The sequence below is a fragment of the Rhinolophus hipposideros genome (genome assembly GCF_964194185.1).
Source record: "Rhinolophus hipposideros genome assembly, chromosome: 17".
Taxonomy (NCBI): domain Eukaryota; kingdom Metazoa; phylum Chordata; class Mammalia; order Chiroptera; family Rhinolophidae; genus Rhinolophus; species Rhinolophus hipposideros.
Window position 1 is genome coordinate 19974259 of NC_138063.1, and position 21883 is coordinate 19996141.

At 39.5% G+C, this 21883-nt stretch overlaps 1 protein-coding gene across 3 annotated transcripts in view; it reads left to right on the top strand.

Annotated features, from left to right (window-relative positions):
• Positions 1-1090: 1090 nt before the first annotated feature.
• Positions 1091-21883, top strand: part of DYM (dymeclin) — a 275896-nt gene continuing 255103 nt past the window's right edge. Inside the window, exons 1-2 of one of the 3 annotated variants that reach the window (XM_081078951.1) lie at positions 1091-1338; positions 16489-16680. In XM_081078951.1, the coding sequence (XP_080935077.1) occupies positions 16541-16680 (140 nt within the window). In that variant the 5' untranslated portion in view covers positions 1091-1338; positions 16489-16540. Of the gene's footprint in view, positions 1376-16488; positions 16681-21883 lie in introns of all 3 variants that reach the window. The other 2 variants (XM_081078952.1, XM_081078950.1) reach the window with 2 other exon arrangements.

The window sequence follows — 21883 nt, forward strand, 5'->3', positions numbered from 1 at the left end:
TCATGAACTTGTATTCATAGCATTCTTTTTTTATTAGTTTCAGGCGTACAAAACAACATAGTAATTAGATATTTATATACCTCACAAAATAACCCCAATAAGTCTATTAGCCATCTGACATTGTACATAGTTATTACAATATTATTGATTATATACCCTATGCTTTACATCCCTGAGACTTTTTAAAATATTGTTGACTCTCAATCTTATTTCATATTAGTTTCAGGTGCATAGCATTCTTTACAACAGCTGTAGAGCAGGGACATACCGCTTTTTAGCTAGGCTATTATCTGGTGTTTTAGTATGTTTTCCTGTAATACTTCCGTAAACTCAGGGAACTTATTGGCAATATATGCTAGAAAAGTATATAAGATGTGTGTAGTACTTTTCAGAGTACATTGGAATATACTGACTGTATAATGGAAATAACAGTGATATCTCAATGTTATTTGGATAAATATATAAGATAGGGCGTAGCACATAGAAAACAGCCCATAATGTGAATTGTTAATCCTTATTACTGATACATTATTACTGTTAATAGTGCTGTATGGGAAGTATCATCATCGTCTTGTATATATTTTAGATGAGGAAACTAACTGGGAGAAGTGTTATAATAGCTCAAGGACATCAACCTGGTAACCTCAGCTCATTTGAGGTATTTTTGGCACTGCTCTTTCCTGCGGGACCTGTCCTTTCTGATAATATTGCAGACAGTGTTATATCTGTTAACCGCCTCCATCAAAAATTATTTTCTGAAAATTAACCCTTGATATAACGGATTGAACAAAGATTAAAAATTAAAAATAAAAATAAAATAAATTCCTATTCCCCAATTCTTCAGAGTCCTGCAAGGAATTGCTTGATTTCTGGGTGATTATTCGGTTGGAATGAACAGGGGCATTAATAAAGATAAGCGTCCAGAATAACTTGTAGGATAAGCAAAAATTCCAGCACAGGGTAGGAGAGGGCTTAACTGCTTCTGGATTTTGCAACGTGGCTTTGCAGTTGCTCTGGAGGCGCTCGGAGGATAGAGAAACGCCTAAAGCCTCAAGGACTACATTTCCCAGAAGCCCGCGCGGTGCGTGTCACGTGACCGCCGGCTGGCGCGCGCCGGGTCGTCTGGTTCCCAGCTGCGTTCTCTGCCTCTTCCCTCTCCTTTCCCCGCCTCCCGGCCTCCGCATCGACGCGGCCGGGGCGGGAGACGAGCCGGAGCCGCAGCCGAGCCGGAGCCGCAGAGACACGGAAACATGGAGGCCTGAGCCGGCGTGCGCCATCCCGGCTGCAGCAGCGATCACGGCTCGTCCTGTTCGCCCTCTGCCGCCCGCTCGTCTGTCGGTGAGTTGGACGCGGATCTCCCGGGCGGCTGAGACAGGTGGGCTGCGAGGTCCGCCGGACCCCCGCTCCTTGTCAGAGCCGGTTAGGGGACACCCTCCCTTCCCCTGCGCCGAGCAGCGCCGGCAGCTGGGGTAGCGCCACCGAGGAGGCGGAGAAGCGTCCCTTCCTGCCGTTGGGGGACGGAACCACCCTGGAGGGGCTGCGCCTGAGCCGCCAGAGCTGCCCCGACCGTCCCCCGCCCGCAGGGCTCAGTGGCCCTTGGGGCCGAGGGGCGAGGGGGTGTGTTGTCACCAGAGAGAGAGGGACCTCTGTCCGAGTCTGGTGTTGGGAGTTGGGACACCGAGCCGCAAGTCGGAGGCTTGGGGGGACCAGGCGATGTTGGTCTTGCAAATGGGTGTGTGATGGGCAGGGGGAGCAATAGTGGGTGTTTTTTTTTTTTTTCACATGTACATTTTTTATTGTGATGTAATTCACATACCATAAAATTCACCTTTACAAGTACAATTAAAGTACAACTCTGGTTGTTAGCATGTTCACAGTGTTGTGAAACTATCTAATGTCACATTTTTATCATTCCAAAAGAAACCCGTGTCCTATACGGTAGCAGTCACTACTCTTTCTCCCCTTCCCCTACCCCTGGCAGTTAGCAATTGCGTTTTACCTGGAGGGTGGCAATTTAGCCCAGGTGTTTTTGAACTGGGGGGGCAGTAGTCAGGATTGAGGGTAATGGGGTAATACAGCTGATAGGATGAACATACTGGAAAAGGGTAGAAAAGTGATGACGGTATGAATGTCATAGGGCCAGCAAAGGGCGACATAGGATAGACTGACGAGGGGGTCAGTTGGCCTGGGACCCTTGAAAGGGGAGAATGGAGGTGGGAGGGAGAGGTGTGTAAGAGGTGCTTTGCTGAAAGATAGGAAACCTGGGGGGTGGAGGTGGTCCAGAGTGTAACCTCACAGAGGCACCGGGCGGTTCTGCTGATGAGTTGAGGGCTCAAGAGAGTAACTGCAGGCGGTCGGGAAGAGGATTTTAGGAATAAGTGAATGTTTGCTGCTGAGCATGAAATTTATGACTATATAGATTTCTAGAATGATTATTCTCCTTTGTAGTTTTTATCTTACGTAATCCTCTCGGCAACTCAAAGATAGAAAGGGCAAGTATAAATATTTCTATTCTGCAGATGAAAAACCAGTCTTTTAGTGGTTAGGTGACGTGCTGAAACTCACGAGGTTAGTAAATAGGGCAGAATGAGGTGGGGATTAAAGAAGAAGAATTGGTGAAACTATCGGTTGATGGTGGATTAATTGGCAGGGAATTGAGGTGGGGCAATGTTACAGGAAGGAGATTCAACTATTAAATATATTAAGAGTCTGTATTGTTATAATAGACAGGTCAAACGCTTTGTTTTTGTACCCTTTAAGTATAGAAAAGTTCAAACAGTGGAATAACGTACCATTACTCAGCTCCAACAATTAGTAACTCAGGCTAATTGATAATTTAGCTGTATCTATGCCTCTATCCATTCGTATCCCTACTCCCAGTTATTTTAAAGCAGATCGTAGGCATAACATTTCATTTGTAAATATTTGAGTATACTGTATATCTGTAGAAGATTGAGTCACTCTCTTTTTTTTCTTGTTTTATAAACTGCTTACAGAAAGAAAAATTTGATTTTATTTCTTTTTTTTAAATTAAATTTATTGGGGTGACAACTGTTAGTAAATTTACATAGATTTCAGGTGTACAATTCTGTATTACATCGTCTATAAATACCATTGTGTGTTCACCACCCAGTCAGTTCTCCTTCCATCACCATATATTTGAGAGTCACTCTCTTTTTAATAGATCCACAATACCATTATCACACCTAAAAATTAATAGGAAGGTCTTAATATCATCAATATCTAGGACTTATTTTTAAAAATGTGGTATACATTTGATACAAGGGGAATAAGCAATACAAACACTTTGATGTTTGACTGAAAAATATAGTATAATTGTTTCCTGGTTTTTCCAGTCGATCCTGCTCTCCTGTTTTCTTGGTTAATACAGTTCATCCTTCTACAAAAGACTGAAGAATTAATACTTTGGCTAACTTCTTCCCCCCCTCCTCCACTGCGAGCCAGTTTCTCAGTCTAGTTGTGTAGGACACAGCTCCTTGGCCCATGCTGGTGTTATGAGCCTTGCTCCCTCTCCCTGCTGATGCAGCCGGTAACTTTGGGGTTTCCAAGAGCACAGTGCTCTAACCATCTGAGCCATCAGGCTGGCCCTGGCTGGTTTTCTTTCTTTCTTTTTTTTTAAGGTTTTATTGGGGAAGGGGAACAGGACTTTATTGGGGAACAGTGTGTACTTCTAGGACTTTTTTCCAAGTGAAGTTGTTGTCCTTTCAATCTTAGTTGTGGAGGGTGCCGTTCAGCTTCAAGTTGTTGTCCTTTCAGTCTTAGTTGTGGATGGCGCAGTTCAGCTCCAGGTCCAGTTGCCATTGCCAGTTGCAAGGGGCGCCGCCCACTTTCCCTTGCGGGAGTCAACCTGCAACCTTGTGGTTGAGAGTACACGCTCCTACCAACTGAGCCATCTGGGAGCTCAGCGGCAGCTCAGCTTAAGTTCAATCTTAGTTGCAGGGGGCGCTCCCCACCATCCCTTGTGGGACTCGAGTAATGGAACTGGCAACCTTGTGATTGAGAGCCTATTGGTCCATGTGGGAATCAAACCTGCAGCCTTCGGAGTTAGAAGCTTGGAGCTCTAACCACCTGAGCCACCGGGCCCCCCCTGGCTTCCTTTTTAATGGATCGAGTTTTGTGAGGGTAGAGAGTAATAGAAGTTAAAGATACCACCACATGCACAAATGACTATTATGTCTCATAATGCTCTAAATGTTTGGGCATTTTGATTATACTTCTCTCCTCTAGATAATTTCACATACGTGTATTGTTAGTTGTTCAATGTGTGTATGTTTTCTATGACTACTGTAACAGTTATTGCAAATTTAATGGTTTAAAACAACACAGATTTATTATTTTCAAATTCTGTATGTTAGAAGTCTGAAATGGGTCTCACTGGGCTAAAATCATTGTGTCAGCAAGGTTGTGTTCCTTTTTGGAGGTTTCTAGGGAAGAACCTGTTCTTTTGCCTCTTCTAGCTTCTAGAGACTGTCACATTTCTTGGCTTGTGTACCCCTTCCTCCATCTTCAAAGCCAGCAGCTTTGCATCTCTGACCATTCTTCTGTAGTTAGGCTCTGACCACAGCTGGGAAAGGTTCTCCACTTTTAAGGACCTGAGTGGTCTTCCTGATTAATTCAGGATAATTTCCCCCATCCTAAGGTCCTTAATTTAATTGCACCTGCAAAGTTTCTTTTACCATGTAAGGCAACAGAATCCCAGGTTCCATGGATTAGGATATAGACATCTTTAGGGGCTCTTATTCTGCCAACCATAGTGCGTTTTGGGATATTTTGCTGATACCATGTTTCCCCGAAAATAAGACCTAGCCGGACCATCAGCTCTAATGTGTCTTTTGGAACAAAAATTAATATACGACTCGGCATTACATTATATTGTATTATTGTATTGTATTATTGTAGTGTTGTGTTGTATTATTTTATATTATATTATATTTATTATATTTATTATATTATATTATACCAGGTCTTATAGTAAAACAAGACCAGGTCGTATATTAATTTTTGCTCCAAAAGACGTTCTAGAGCTGATGGTCCGGCTAGGTCTTATTTTCGGGGAAACACGTTATTCTCCTCCATCTTGCTGCTATATTACCTATTAAGAAAAGAGGTGATTTCCTTTGCTGCTACAAATGCAGTGTGTCATCTTTCACTTTGTACGTAAATGGAAATGGTTAGTACTAGAGATAATTGTTCCATTTTCCCTTTTAGTGACTATAAACATATGGGAAATACCAGTGACACTTGTAGTGTAGGCTTTGGTAAAATGAGACTTTTAAAAGTGATTAAGTATAAAAGCAATGTAACAGCATGTGATTTTTTGTGTGTTTTGGTCTCTTTTTCACGTTCATGTTTTTACAATATTGTATAGTTGTTATCAGAATGTATATAAGCTCAACTGCTACTTGAAGTACAGGACATTCTGAGGCCGTGATGGTTCCTGTGCTCAGAGTGAGAGAGCAGGGGCTTTCTGTCCCAGTGGGGAACAGAGGCGTCCCCAATTCAAGAGGAAGACTCTTAACTTTCAGGAAGATGAGCTATTGTAGTACTTGGGCTTGAAGCCCCTTCTAGAGTTTTCCTTCTATGATCCAGGTGGGCATGGTAGACTGCTATGAGCCTGAAAATCACAGGGGCAAGATGGCTTTTTCTGCTCTTCTTTTCCTAGGACCAGGAGAAGACTGAATCTTAGAGGTGGGAGGGATTTCCAGATGTCCTTTAGTTTGATAGTCTGCTTCCTTAGGGGACTCTACTTTCCAACTTAGCTCTCGAGGTGTTGATTGTCTCAGGGTGTGAAGGTCCTGACTCTCTGATGGTGGTGTGTTTTAGTATCACTTACCAGTACGTGTAGTGGGAATTGTTCAGCTTAAAGGCAGGAGCAGATATTTATTTTTTTCTCTAATAAGGTTTTTAGCTGAGCTTAATGTTCTAAACTGCTTCTTATAAACTGCTTGTAAACAGTTTGTAAGTTATCCTCATGTTACTTATTTTTAGACCAAAAATCCTGAACTAGAAGGGTTGAGAAGACCTTTACAAATAGGTTTTATTTACGAAAAGATTTTGTTTTATTTTTCATTTCTTTGAGGAAGTTTGTTTAGCAGTTTTTAATGTCTTCTCTAATTCTTATCACATTATTTAGAAATGTACACAGCAGGCGGGTGGGATGTGTGTGTGGGCAGAATGGGTGGAGGTGGTCAAAAGGTACAAACCCCCAGTTATAAAACAAACAAGTCCTGGGAATGTGATGTCCAGCATGGCTACCATAGTTAGCAATACTGTATTGCGTATTTGAAAGCTGCTAAGGGTAGATCTTAAAAGTTCTCATCACAAGAAAAAAATGTTAACTGTGTGTTGATGGATGTTAACTAGACTTACTTATTTTGGTGATCATTTCACACTGTACACATACAGTGAAATATGTTGTCCACCTGAAACTAATACATGTCAACTATATCTCAATTAAAAAATGCAGACACCAGAAGTGGCTGTAACTCTCCAATAAGGACATTGGAAGAATTAAAAATAATCTTTTGTGTGTCATACAACTGATGATAATTTTTTAGATTGAGTCAGTCAGTGAATCTTGACAATTCTTCCTTCAGAATATCTCTTGCAACCCTCTACCTTTCTCTCAGAATACTTTCAAAGCCTCCTGTGTCAGTTAGGATAAGGTTTGCCTGTGAGTAACAGAGACCTAAAAAATTATTGCGTAAACATGTTTGGTTCTCATGTGAAAGAAGACTAGAGTTAGACTGTTCGGGGTGGGCTGGTGGCTCCATTGTCATTAGGGACCCAGCCGCTTTCCAGGTCCTTGCTCTGTCATCCCAGCTTGTCGCCCTTGATTTCTGGGTCCAGGATGGCTGCTGGCATTCCAGCTAACATCCAAGCAGCAGGATGGAGGAGTGGACAAAGAAGTGCCTGTACCCTCTTCAGGAAGTTCAGTATTAACCAGAACTTAGTCATATGACCTTATTGGCTGCAGGAGAGATCGGGAGACGGATCTTTTAGCTGGACAGGAATGTGCTCAGTCCAAATTGGAGTTATTACTGTAAGAGCTGGAGAACTGGAGATTGGGGTAGGCAATTGATGTTTCTACCATACTTCATAATTAGTTTCTGTCTGTGGACTCCAGACTAACCTACGCACTTTCCCAAAACTCTAGGTTTGAACCCTAGTTTTGTCACTTAGGTGCTTTGGTATGTTACACAACCTTTTTGAGCTTTAGTTTTCTCATCTCTGAAGTAGAGCTAATATTTACTTTTATATGCTTGTTAGAATGAAATGAAAATACTTTTTATGTATCTGGCAACATATACTCTTTAAATACTAGGTGTTTTTCCTTCTCCCTCAGGTTTCTGGACTTGGTTATCTGAATGGGTGGTGCAAAAGGAGGAACTGGAGATGGGTTGCGGGAGGATATAAAGTTCGTACTGGGCCTGTTGACACCCAAGGGATGATGTATGGCGGGCCATCAGATAAAAGGTCTGGCACTCAAAACAGTTCTGGCATGAACATGGATATTTTGAAATCATCAGTGTTCACTATTTACAAGACTTGGGTATGTACGCGACCTTACAGTTACAATGGACAAAGGAGAAAACGTGCCTTTAATAAGTCTCCACATAACACATGAAGCAGGAGCTTGCTTTCCTTTCTAGCCTTCTTTGCTTCCAATGGGATTCCCTCCCAGCCCTGTTGAACTTCTTTCAGTTTCTTGGATGGGCTCTGCCTGTTTTTGTCTTAACCCTAAGTCTTCACCTATGCTATTCTCTCTGCTTTGAAAATATTCTGAGCCCCACACCCAACCAGGCCAATCCTTGTTGCCCTTTAGGTCTTAGTTTTTTTTTTCTTTTCTTTTTTTAAAGGAAATCTCTCTCTTTCTCTTTTTTATTTTTTATTTAAGTGTGTTTTTCCAGGACCCATCAGCTCCAAGTCGAGTAGTTGTTTCAGTGTAGTTGTGGAGGGCGCAGCTCACAGTGGCCCACGTGGGGATCGAACCGGCAACCTTATTGTTAAGAGCACCGCGCTCTAACCAACTGAGCTAACCGGCCACCGCAGGTCTTAGCTTTTATGCCATGACCTCTGGGAAGCTTTCACTGAGTCTTGAATGGTTGCCCTATTATAATTTCATGTTGACTTATCTGTATCTCTTACTTGACTATAAATAAATTCCATCCTTGTAGTTTTAACCTGGGCACATAATGGGCACTCAGGAAATACTGACAGACTCCTTGCACTTACATAACCATAATGTGATATGTCTTCAGTATTGTTAGTTTGTTTTTCATCCCTGCACTTCTTTAGTATTTGCACATCGAGTTGTTTATATGAATCAATGGCTATGAAATAGTAAAACACAGACTGTCTCTCGAATTTATTTAAAATTCGGAAATGCTTCTAGTAATACTTGCATATTGAGATAATGCTAGCAGACATATTGTAAAAAAAATCAGCAGTACCCATCCATTTTAGTCTGGTCCTCAGAGGCAACTGCTTTTAACGGTTTATAATTATGTCTAAATGGCTATTTTGTGATTTATTATTTTAGATAATGCCTGTTGACTCCTCGTTATGGTAGATGAGGTCCTCTTCCTCCTCCTTCCCCTCCCCCTCTCCCAGCCTTTCCAGTGCAGATGTAGATGAAATCTTGGTTAATTTAGTGTTCAGCCTTTCCACTATTATGACTACATACGAGTAAATATTGCTCATTGCTGGGCTGAGTAGTTTACCTTGTTTCCCTGCCCCCCACTCCTATTTCTTCTTATTTTTTCATGAACACATTACTAATTTTTACCAAATACTTTGAAAGACCTGTGGGGATTGGGGCCCAGGAAACTGATGCAAGATGTTACTGTGGCTACTGCCGTTGCTGTGAGCAGTGAATTGTCTTTGTCCCCAGAGGGTTCATGTTTTAGCGTGCACATAAGGTAAATCCTCATGGTTCCCGACTTGACAGGGTAACACCCCTCTGTGTTCTTTTTAAAGAATTAAATCTTTTTTTTTTTAGTTTTTATAAATTTTGTAGGGGAACATTGTGTTTCTCCAGGGCTCATCAGCTCCAAGTCATTGTCCTTCAATCCAGTTGTGGAGGGCGCAGCTCACTGGCCCATGTGGGAATCGAACTGGCAACCCTGTTGTTCAGAGCTCGTGTTCTAACCAACTGAGTCATCTGGCTGCCCTGACACCCCTCTGCTTTTTCGTTTGTGCTTTCTTTTTGGGACTCCTGTTTGGACTGTGTAAATGGGTCTTCAAATTTTCCGTTTCCTGTTTCCCATCTATTTGTCGTTTTGTTCTTTACTATGGGATTTCCTTGACCTTCTTTGTATTGAAAATTTTATCCTATTTTTAACTTCAAGTGCTCTTTCTTGTTCTTTGATTATTTCCTTTTTTATGACATCTTGTTCTTAGTTCGTGGAAGCAAGGTGGCATAGTGGTTGAAGAGCATGGTTTCTGTACCCAGCTCCTAGATCTGAAACCTGGTGTGGCACTTCCTAGCTCTATAACCTCGGGCAAGTTACTTAACCTTTCTTTGCCTCAGTTTATTCTTCTAGGCCAAGAGTCAGCAGACATTTTGTGTAAAGGGCCAGATTGTAAATATTTTAGGTTTGTGGGCCCACTGGCAAAATGAAAGTTGTTATGTTGGAACTTACATAATGAGAGAAAAAATTTGCACAAGATTTTTATTGATGAAATTCAAAATAAAATGCTAATTGTTGGTAATAAAGGTTTGCTGATGAGAAGAATGAAATCCTTTTTTTGACTGGGGGGATAACATTTTACTTAATTGGGATTTAAAGTTAGCGTTCCCTATTATCTAGATTGATTACACATGTTCATATTTAATGCTGATTTGTAGTGAGCTTTTGTGTATTTCATCTTTGAAAATATCTTCTTACACAGATAGGTACTAAATACTGATGTCAGTCCATGAACATGAGGTTTTAGTAGAACATATTTATTGCTTGGAAGGCATCTTTAGAATTGTGTTAGATTTTTTTCCTTGATATTTACTTTTTAACAAATCATTCCATTGCAGAATAATCACTTTCAATTGAAGGGTAGGTGGATGCTCCTTGTTGCACAGTTAAATGGTTGTGGTGTGTTTTTTTAAAAAAGATTTTTTTTTTTTAATTGGGGAAGGAGAATAGGACTTTATTGGGGAACTGTGTGTACTTCCAGGACCATTTCCAAGCCAAGTTGTTGTCCCTTCAATCCTGGTGGTAGAGGGCGCAGCTCAGCTCCAGGTCCAGTTGCCATTGCTAGTTGCAGGGGGCGCAGCCCACCATCCCTTGTGGGAGTCGAGGGATTGAACCAGCAACCTTGTGGTTGAGAGCCCACAGGCCCATGTGGGAATCAAACCGGCCCCCTTTGGCATTAGGAGCACGGAGCTCTAACCGCCTGAGCCACTGGGCCAGTGCAGTTAAATGGTTTTTGAAATGTGCAAAGTCCTTTTGTACTTGCATTGAGGTCTCAAAAATGTTGCTGGAACTGTATTTTGATTTTGGAAAACATACCTACTGCATGCTTGTGTGGGACTAGAGATCTTGCATGTTAGTTTTGACAACATAGGAAGTGTATAAAGCAGCTTGATGTTACTTGTGATTCAAACAATATCAGTTGTCCTCAGAATGACAAAGAAAACCTCAGTATAGTTTTGCATGTAAGTACCATTGCTTTCTAATTTTAGGTTGAATTCATTGAGAAATTCTACTATAAATATGCAGCAAAAGCAAATTTCCAAAGCCGTGCAGTGTTCAATAATGTTGTTGAGGGGGATTATTCTTGTTCAGAAAAACATGAGTCTCAACTCTGAGCTAAAAATTTCAATAAAACTATACCACTGTTAAGCCATTATATTGTTGTATAGTAGGACATATCAGGATATTCAGCTTCTATTTCTAAGAAAAGTTTCATGGAACTGATGACGATTAAGTTCATGAGAACAAATGAAGTTAACCATTGTAACTGGTTCAAGAACACAGCTTTAAATATTTTATGCAAAGCACCTGCTAATTAATAATACACTGAACAGTGAATAGGCTTTAAACACCTTGCATTTTTACGAGGTTTGTACATTTGCCCAGCTAAGATTTTTTTGCTCCTCACCATCAGTTGTTATATACATCCTAGCAGATTCCACTTCAGATTGTACTGAATTGGTAGTTTCTCAACTTTTTGGGGAAACACGTATGCCTGTAATTGTTCCATACAGACTGTTCTTCAAACAACTATTTTCACCAACAGATAAGTATTAAAGATGTTTATTTTCTCTGAACACATTTCTTTTGCTGCTGTAATGAAACACAATTTAACTAATGATGGCAAATGACTTCCCTTATTGGTTAACAAATGAGCCATTGGGGAACTTACTTTGATTACAGCTTCGTTTTCATTTTTTATTTTGGGAAGACATTCTGCTGTGATGAAATGCCTTGTTTTAAGTTTTCTGTTTTTCCTGATCGTTACACTCATGAATTGGGAGTGAGTGTAGTGAGGTAGGGCATGTCAGACTATTGTGATTAGTTGGCAATGCCTTCCTATATTGTATATTTCTGGCACAGCTGTGATGCTATTACATAATAAACATAATGCTTTGACATCTTATTAGATTAAAAATAATCTGCACTTCGTTGTGACTTAAAAGTGTGTTATTAGCATTTACTTTCTTGTTTTCTTGTTTTGACATGATTTATCTCTACCAGTAATAAAAATATTGTGTCACAGTGTGGCAATACACATAACACTTGAAATTCTTTCATTGTCACATATGTCTTTGAGATTTGTAGTGTGTTGAATAGCAGTATAAATGGATGAGAACACCACATATGGTCTCAGTTTCAACTACTCCACTCTGCTGTTGTATCATGAAAACAGTTATAGGCAATATGTAAACAAATGAGTGTGGCTTTGTCCTAATAAAACTTTACTTATAGACACTGAAATATTAATTTCATACGAGTATAATTTCCATGTGACACAAAATATTCTATGTTTTTTTCCAACCATTTAAAAAAATGAAAAATGAATCTTCAGGCAGCAGGCTGGATTTGGCCTTTGGACCATAATTTGTTAACCCATGATCTCGGCAGTGAGAATAATAAAAGTACTACCTCATAGGTTATGGTGAGGATTAAATGAGTCATTACTGTATGTGTAAAGCACTTAGAATAGTGCCTGAGGACATAGTAGGTGCTTCATAAATGTTTACACTTATTGTTTTTATTATCCCCCTGAGGATATTAATTTCAGTTTTTAATTTTTTTCTTCTCTAAGATGCATTTGTTTTCTGATTCCTTTCTTTGGTTTCTTTATTTCATGTTGGAGGTTATCCAAACACATCTAACTGTTTTTGGTTGTCTATTCTTACTTAAAATTGAGACTCTCAAAATTGATTAGAAGCTCTCTGTGTTGAGTGGATTTTGTTGAGTGGTGGGCATTGCTGTAGGTGGCTAGCCAGCTTTTAAAATGGGGGTAATCCCAAATATCTGTATTTTTCCCCTGGGTCCCCCTTCAGTTCCTCTTGAGATGACTCCTCCAGTCTTCTGCTTTGGAGACTGGGAAACCCACCTCCAATGTGTAACTGGAGGAAGCACATTTTAACTTCATTCTCCTGTTTTCATCTTCCGCCTTATTACGCTTCCCGGCCTTGGCTTCAGAGATCAGTCTGTCCAGTCAGATTTCTAGGGAGCACACACATGATTTCCCACTTGGGGGTGGGCGGAGGGAGACCCACAAATGTTAGGTCTACACCTTGCCCCGTCTTCCATGGTGTTTCCTCCAGCTTTATTGCCTTCCCAGGGTTCCATGGGGTGGATTGACTTGCTTCTTGTTAGTGTCCCCTTTGGCAGGAGGTCAATTTGGGGTGTCCTCAGCTCTGCCAGTTTAGTTAATACCCCTCTGTCACCTTTCTATCTTCCACCCCTTTGATTTTATATATGTGGGCCTATATCTTTTTATTTTCATTAGTCTCATTTCACTGGAGTGGAATACCCAACTGTACTTAATATAGCACTTGGAACATAGTAACCTTTTAGAGAATGTTCCATTACTTGGACTAATGGCACCTCTGGTGTTTAACATGGCCTTTGGCTAGTGACCATTGCCCAGTATTTCTCTGCTCTCCTGTTTCAGCTCTGAGGTTTCACATTAAAGTCTCTTGATTACAAATTGTGTGTGTGTGTGTGTGTGTGTGTGTGTGTGTGTGTTGTCAGGAAGCAGGCGATTTAGGAATATAGCTTATGATTTATGGGTTCTCACCGAAGTTGGGACAGAGTGCACTAGGGTATCGTTTGCATATTTTGAGGGTGTTAGGACAGAATTTGGTTATCATGGATTTTCAGATTCCCCTAATATTTACTTTCCATCTAAGGCACATTAAATCAGGAGACAGTGAATTAGTACACATAAAAGAGAAGATTTAATTTTGTTAAATCAACTGTTTCACAAAATACGAAATATTGGGCATATCATTTCATGTTCACAGTATTATTTTCATCCATGATGGTAAAATTGACTTGGGGAAATAACTAATCTGAAAAGTTAAATAGCAGTGTAAGAGTCAGAGAGCAAAAAAGGCATTATTGGAAGGGTAATGCGTGCTCTAAGACTACAGACAGAAAAGAGAGATCACTCTATGCTTAGTGAATCTGCTGTGGAGCAGATGTGGGAGAAGGCGGCCAGCCAGAATGGCAGGAGCAGAGGTGTGGATGAGCAGTCAGATGTTGAGAAGATAGCTTGCTTCTACTTCCTTAGGGTACTTATTTGAAAATTGAGGTTCACAGACTAATGAAAATCACTGACTACTTTTTAGAAAATGCAGATGTCTGGGCTCTATCCTCACAGTCTGAATTTTGGGGGCCCAGGCGTTTGCGTTTTTAACCACTTGCCGCTCAGGCGTTTTTTAATGTATACTTAAGTTTGAGAACTACTGGTTTGGAGGTTAGTTGGAAAGTGACCTTTCAGACTGTGGAGGGTCTTGAATGTCAGTATTCTGTTTTTTAGGTAATGAAGAATCATTGAATGTTTTTGAGCTGGTGAGTGAAATGATGGAAGTGGTAAATCTACTAAGATTAAAAATAAACTGTATTTGACCTTTCATTTAGCTAAGCATACGCTGCGCCGAGTCCTTTACAGAATGCTTTGCATGGATCTTCTTGCTTCATCCTCAGAAAACCTTGAGTTGTAAGTTTTCCCTGTTATGCAGTGGGGTTTTGCAAGTGGTAAAATAGAGATTCCGACTGACTCTATAGACTTAGCAGGGTCTGTCTGATTAGGCTAGAACCTTTGGTCTTAATTGCAATGATGGGCTGAATTTCCTGTTTTCTTTTTAAGGACTAATCCAGTAGCGGAGTGTGCAAAGTGAGTCAAAGTGGAGAGATTGGAAGCAAAGAAACCCATACTGTTGCACTAAGTCATATTAGATAGAAGCCTGGGCTAGCAGGGAGACAGCCGGAATATAAAGGAAAACTTAGATTTAAAAGATGTTATGTCGAATTGCGGATGTTGTAGAAGAACCCAAAGGACTTGTTGATGTCATTGGAGAGTCTCCCTAGCAGAATGGTAAAGACCAGCGACTCTGGAATTAAATTGCCTAGGTTCAGACTGGTGTTTGTCACTTACTATCTCTGGGATCTTAGAAAAAAAGTTCCTTCACCTGTCTGCCATAGTTTCCTCATCTGTAAAATGAGTATATTGTGACCGCCTCTTAGAGTTGTTAATGTGGATTAAATGAATCAGTTATTGTAAATCACTTAGACCAGTTTCTGGCATACAAATCATGTAAGTAAATTGACTAAGTAAAAGTACCATTGCATATACCATTCCCTCCGCCTCAGGTGCTCCTATATACGAGTATTTCCATAGCTTCCTGTATATAAATAGTTCCTTTGTGATAGGTACTTACCATATTAGTGTTAAATAGGCTTTGAGTTCATTAATGGCAGGGGCGTGGTCTTACTCGTGTTTTGCATTTTCAGTACCCAACATAACACCTAGCATTTATAGTGAGTGTGTAATAGGTATTTATGGAATGCATGGTTGATTATGTGATCGAGATAACTTGAGCCAAGTATGTTGATAACACTGATAGAAAATAGTGACTTTTGGAGGGGTTGCTTATTTGGGGGGACAAATGTAAAACCTCTTTTAAAATTTATGATGATAGCAAGACATCAAATTGAAAAGTCCATTAAGTAAAGATTGGTGCTTCGGTTTTTACTGAGAAGTCAGGACAAAATATTAGTTCTGGAGTCACTCAGAGCACAAAACCCTTCATGAAGGACAACAGGTAAAAAGAAAACATCCATTTAGTTAACAAAATTTTTTTACTTTAAATTGTTACTGAAGAATAATCTACCTCAGGAGAGATGTCATATATATTATAGAAAAATAACTGTATTGAGGTAGTTTTTCCATAATGGGAGCTTTAGGGGAGTAGTGGGAAGTTGAGAGGGAAAACTCGTTTTGGGAGGGAGGATGAAATCAGTTTTATACATGTTAAGATCGAGTTCTTGATTACGTTGCATTACAGATAGGTCTTTTGAAAGGTTTACTGCTGAAAGCATCAGCGATAGCATACGTCTCATTTCTAGTACAGGCTTATGGGAGGCGCATTGTTATCCACAAAATTACTGCTTAATTAATACAATCATCACACAATATATATGTATATATACATAATAAAATAGATATTATCCTTGAGTTAAAGTCTTAAATACTTTAGGGATATAGCTAGAACTGGCATTCTGGTCTGAGCTTGGGACTAGGAGAGATTTGAAAGTAATACCATGGAATTCACTAGTGAAACTAGGGGATAGGCTCAGATATTGACAAAAGAGAGAAAGAAGAGCTGAAAGCCAAGGAAGTCTTCTGAGGCACAGTGAGAGGGAAAAGTAATAGGACTCTTAGGAAGTGAGGTGATTAGATAGTGGGTTCTGCAAGTTCCATTTTATTCTAGTTTTCATTGGTAAGAGTCTTGGGAGTTCCCTATCAGTTGGGTCCAGATCGTGTGTGTTTGGAATGCTTGATATGACTCATTGCAGAAGAGATGCCTTGGGCCTCAGTTTTCTACTCGGCTTTCTCTGAGCATGGGGAGCAGGTAGAACTTTCTGGCCAGAGTACCTCAGTGGCTAGTTTTCACTTGGCTGAACTTGTTCCTCCTGGGCATGTGAGCTGCCTTGGGCACTGCATTCAGTCTCTTCTCAGCAGATAGTACCCTGTTGTTGCTGCCAGCGGAGTGAGAGATGCCCATTCTAAGATCTACAAGTATAGGTTCGGAGTTTTGTGTTTGTGTTGGCTAAGACAGAGGTTAGCCCCATTTTTCTCCTTGTAACTTTGTATCTGATGTCTAATATATTTAAAAATAGAAGTGTGATGTCCTTTAGTAAGTTTACAGTTTTTTACATTTAGGTCAAGGGTAGGAAAAGTATGATGGCTATTTTGAACAAGTTTGAAATTTCTTTTCATTCTTTATAGGTTGTCGTGTGGAAATGAAGGTTTAAGGACAAGTATTCTACCAGGTTAGAAGATGGGATCAAACAGCAGCAGAATCAGTGATCTCCCTAAAAATGAATACTTAAAAAAGTTATCAGGTACAGAATCTGTCTCCGAGAATGACCCATTCTGGAATCAGCTTCTCTCGTTTTCTTTTCCTGCACCAACCAGCAGGTAAGAGGTCACTTGGAAAATCATATATAGAAGATCATGTAAACTTGTGTGGTATGCTCATTTTAAAAAAAGGTATTTTTTAATGTTGCATCCATCCATCTTTCCACCCATCCGTCTACCTGTCTGTTTATCATACATGTACCAGTAGAATATCCAAAAGGTATGAAAAGTAGGAAATAAGTTTTTCTCTGCCCCCCCGCCCCCCAGCCACCTCCGTTCCCCAAAGGTGAGTCCTGGTAGCAGTTTCTTTTGATCCTTTTAGAGATAGTACAAGGTTACTGAAGCATATATATCTCATATAGTTCTGCAAAATTATTGAAACATAAGTGGTAACAAAATACTCATACCTTGCTTTTTCTTTTTTGCTTGCTAGCTTCTGCTTTTTTTCACAGTTAACAAAAATATATCTTGTATATATAAGCATATACACGGTTGCCTTATTTTAAATGGCTGCAGAGTACACATAGAATATATTTAATCAGTTTTCTATTGGTAGACATTTATATTGTTTCCAGTCTTTTGTTATAATAGATAATGTTGCATCCATCACTTCTCATGCATACAAGTATATCTCTAAGTTAGAAAGCTGAATTGCTGGGTCAAAGTGTATATGCATTTGTAATTTTGGTAGATATTGCCAAATTGTGCTCCACAAAAGTTGTATTTAATTTATGCTCCTACCGGCAATGTATGAGAAGGTATCCCACACCTTTGTCAATTTAATGCATTTTTAGACTCTGACTTTTACCTATTTGATAGGTAAAAACGAACATCTCACTTTTAATTCTTTATTATGAAAACTGACAGACATTTAATAAGGAAGAGTGACTAGAATATTGAGTTCCTGTATATACTCAATATCTAGATTGTACAAATTTTTATTTACTTATTTTTAGCAGCTTTACTGTGATAGGCAGAATAGTGCCCCCTTGAAGAAGATGTGTCCTAGTCCCTGGAATCTGAATATGTTACATTGTAGCATGTATCAATACTTCATGCCTTTTCATTTCTGGGTGATAGTCCATTGTATGACTATACCAACCTACCCCGTCACTGTTTTTTTCCCCATGTTGTTAATATTTTGAACAAACTGGATCAGTTTTTCTGTAGAATATTTCACCTTCCAGATTTACCTAATTTTTTCTTATAGCTTGTAATTTGTTTTTGTTTTTTTATTTCTTGTACTTTCTGTAAACTGGCAGTCAGACTTAAAGGCTTGATAAAATTTAGGTTAAACACTTTTGGCAAGGTTATTTCATAAGTGATGCTATGTACTTTGTATTAAATTAGGATACAGAAAATGTGTGGTTTTGTATCAGTTATCCTAAAATTGATCAGAGGTTTGAGTGTGTTTTAACATCCATTGATGATTTTAGTCTGAATCACCTGTTTCATAAGAGATTACAAAATGATGATATTTCTAATTTGGTCATTTCTGCATTTATTATCTAGAACTCTTATGTAAAGAAGAGCTTTTCTCCATCAAAACTATTATAAAATATAGTTTTTGCTATATGATATTATTAAGTTAGGGTAAACATGTAATTCTTTACCAATTTTCAGTAAAAAAATAATATAATGGTGACAAATAAGTCTGTACTTCCCGTCTTTCCCTGACCTCAGGGTTGAAAGGGCCGTCTCTCTGTCCTATGAGGATGAATTAAAAACAAAACCAAAAATCTCGCTCTCTTTACTTCTCTCTCTCTCTCTTTCTCTCTGTGTACACACACACACACACACACACACACACACACACACACACACACATTGTGGTCATTATGGTTTCAATTTGCCTTTCTGTAATGATGAAGATTATGATTATTTTTATTATGTGTTTAAGAATTAAAGATTATTGGCTTTTCCTTTTTGTGACTTGTCTGTTCATACATTTTGGCAATAAATTTTAATTTCTAACTTTTGGATACAGTTAGATTGGGCCTTAGAAGTTTAACTTAGTTTGCAATATATATAATAGGATGGATGAGTTGTATATTATGTGAAGTGGCAACTTATTACTGCTTCTGGTATTTTTAGAAAATTAAAGGTGTCTGTGGATTGGTAGGAGAGGTGAAACTGGAAATGAGGTATAACATCAACAAATTTTGGGACCTTTTCCCTAATCCATGAGGAATTGTCATTGAGTACCACTGCTCATGTTGTAGTAATAAGACTTAGAGAAAAAAAAACGCATATAAAAGGAACATCATTTATTAGCCAAATAAATTTTCTTTTCACTTATATAAACTGTCATACAATCTATAGTGCTCTTGTGGAAGACATTAACAAAAACTTAACTAAATGGAGAGATGTACCATGTTTAAGGATTAAGAAGACTATCATAAAAATGTCAATTCTTCCCAAATTTACCAAAGACTGAAGGCAATTCCAATTAAAATCCCAACAGCTATTTTGCAGTGTTGGGTAAGGGGATCATGATAAGCTAATTCTAAAATTTTAATGGAAAAGAAAAGAAAACTAATATATTAATAGCTAATGTACTTTTGAAGAAAGGGTGTGTGTGTGTGTGTGTACTTGATTTATGCAGATCTGCCACTTCAGAACATTAGAGGAAGGATGAACTACTTAGGAAATAATGATGGGAATAATTTGTTAGCCATTTTTGTCTATTCCCTTCTAAGGTTGTCATACTTGTGCTGGTACCTTGCAGTTTGAATTGTTATGGCTTTATAGTTTGTTTTGTTAATTACCTTTCTTTGTCAAGTATCTGTTGCTGTTCTCGTTTTTTGATGTTATTCTTTTTCTTAATTCACCCTAAATTATAGAGAAAAGCATAAAGGAATCTTAGTATAAAAAACTATAAAGTGAATAAACTGCACCTTGTAGGTCTGTGCGGAGAATATTCATAGAGGTTTCACTTGTGGCGTTGCATATGCTTTCGGCACCTTTGTCACTTTGTTTGAGACTACCCTGCCCCTCAGTGCTGGTATTTGATGTGTGACCTGTAGAACCTTGCCACTGAACAGGGTTTGAGGTAGCAGAGGTAAGGATTGGGAGAGGTAGGGATGACAGAGGTAGGGATGGGATTACCTAGTTCGTGAATTATTCTGGACTAAAATGAATCTCTGTAGGGAAGACCCTAATCCAAAGTTTTCTGAGATTGCTCACTCCTGGAATTCCTTGGATCCATATGTGTTGTCTTCAAGTATAGCCCGTTTTTGCAGCCAAAAATTGATGTCTGCCAATTTTTTTAGAAACACTAAGGCCTGTAGGACTAATCTAATCCTTTCTTACTGTAAACTATTTTTGGCACCAGAGTAATCAGATTTTATTAGAGCTTTTAGGCATGCTTGCAAAATCTTATTTAGATTCTTCAATAGTTTTTAACTTTTCACTCTATTAAAATTGTTTGTGAAGCAAAGGTCTGAAATAAAATCAAGATTAATTCAAGAGCGGAGTTTAAGTAATATGCTGTTTATTTTCCTTAATAAAATATTTTAAAACTACTTACATTTTTCTTTTACATGTTTCTAAATCATAGCAGCAAAAACAAAAAAACACAACTGTGCTTAGTATTTTTTGGTTCCCAGGAACCCGAGTATCCCCTTATGAGGACATGATACGTGTAGACACATTCATAACATGTGTCATGCTCGTCCCTGAGAATCGCTGGCCCAGACGACTTCTCCGTATTTATAAACTGTTGTTTATTCCTTTGTTCCTCAGAATACAATGATAATGATAGATAATGTCTCTTGCCCTCAAAGGGCTTATGATCTCTCTGGAAACCAGTAAGCCTGTAGTGAAGTGGGATAAAGGCTGTTGAAGAAGAAGTACAGGGAAGCATGAACACAGCAGGATCACCCATCTCATTGTCCAAGTTAGAATGGAACAGGTCTCCTGGAAGAAGTGGCACACATTTATGTCATTTATGTTTTGAAAGGTAATCCATTCCCATGGTTCATATCTCAGAAGGTACCAAACAGACATTTAATGAAAGGTCTCCTTCCCACCCCTATGCCCCAGTCACTGCAGTACTCCTTTCAGGAGGCAGCCAAAGAGAAGTGACCTCTAAACTGATTTCTGAGCCGGAGGAAAGAGGGCTTGGGAATAAGAGAGGACTGGTGCAGGTAGGGGAACACCGTAAGGAAAGCCCAGTGGTGAGGAAGAACATGTCAAGTGTGAGAAACTGAAGAAGGGTGAAGGTTTGGAGGATTGGAGGGTTCAAAGGAGTTTTCACTTTGTCCTAATGTCAAATCAGTGAAAGATTTTCATCAGAAAGGATGTAACCAGGTTTTAATATTCTTTTTTAGATTTTTATTGGGGAAGGGGAACAGGACTTTATTGGGGAACAGTGTGTACTTCCAGGACTTTTTCCAAGTCAAGTTGTCTTTTCAATTTTAGTTGTGGAGGGTGCAGCTCAGCTCCAGGTCTAGTTGCCATTGTTAGTTTCAGGAGGCGCAGCCCACCATCCCTTGCAGGAGTTGAACTGGCAACCTTGTGCTAGAAAGCCCGCGCTCCAACCAACCTAGCCATCTGGCCACCTGGGAGCTGAGCGGCAGCTCATTGACTTCATTCTAGTTGCAGAGGGCGCAGCTCACTGGCCCATATGGAAATCGAACTGGCAGCCCCATTGCCCAGAGCTCGCGCTCTAACCAACTGAGCCACCTGTCCGCCCAGGTTTTAATATTCTAATTGCATCATATTGTGGTAGTCATTGTTCTTTAGCAGAAATTATTACTTCTTGACTACACAGTTTTTTGTTTTGTTTTGTTTTTAAAAATAATTCAGTTACTAGCACTTCTATTTTTGTTTAATTTGTAGACAAAGACTTACAGACAGGTGCAAAAAAAAAAATCCTCTTTTGCAACCCAGAACTCATCGTTCAGTATGAGTTTTGATACATATAAGAAAGAGCATGATAAAAAAAATAATTCAGTCATAAGATCAGATATACATATTCCAGACCAGTAAAAAGTTAGAGGGTACAGGGATACCCTCTAAATGTGGGATGGTCAGGATTACAGGATTCTGGAAAGTATTTTGGAGGGCTTGGAATGTGAACAGAATCCTGAAGGAGGTGGGTGATTTAGAAGGGGAGCGAGCAAGAGAGAATTCAGACACCTTTGAAAAGAGCATGGACAAAGCATGAAGGCAGGACACAGGTCTGTGTGTGGGTGGGGGCCAGCGTGGCTACTGGGCTGCCTAACGCAAAGCGTTCATCTCGGGGCCTGTTCTGCAGGCT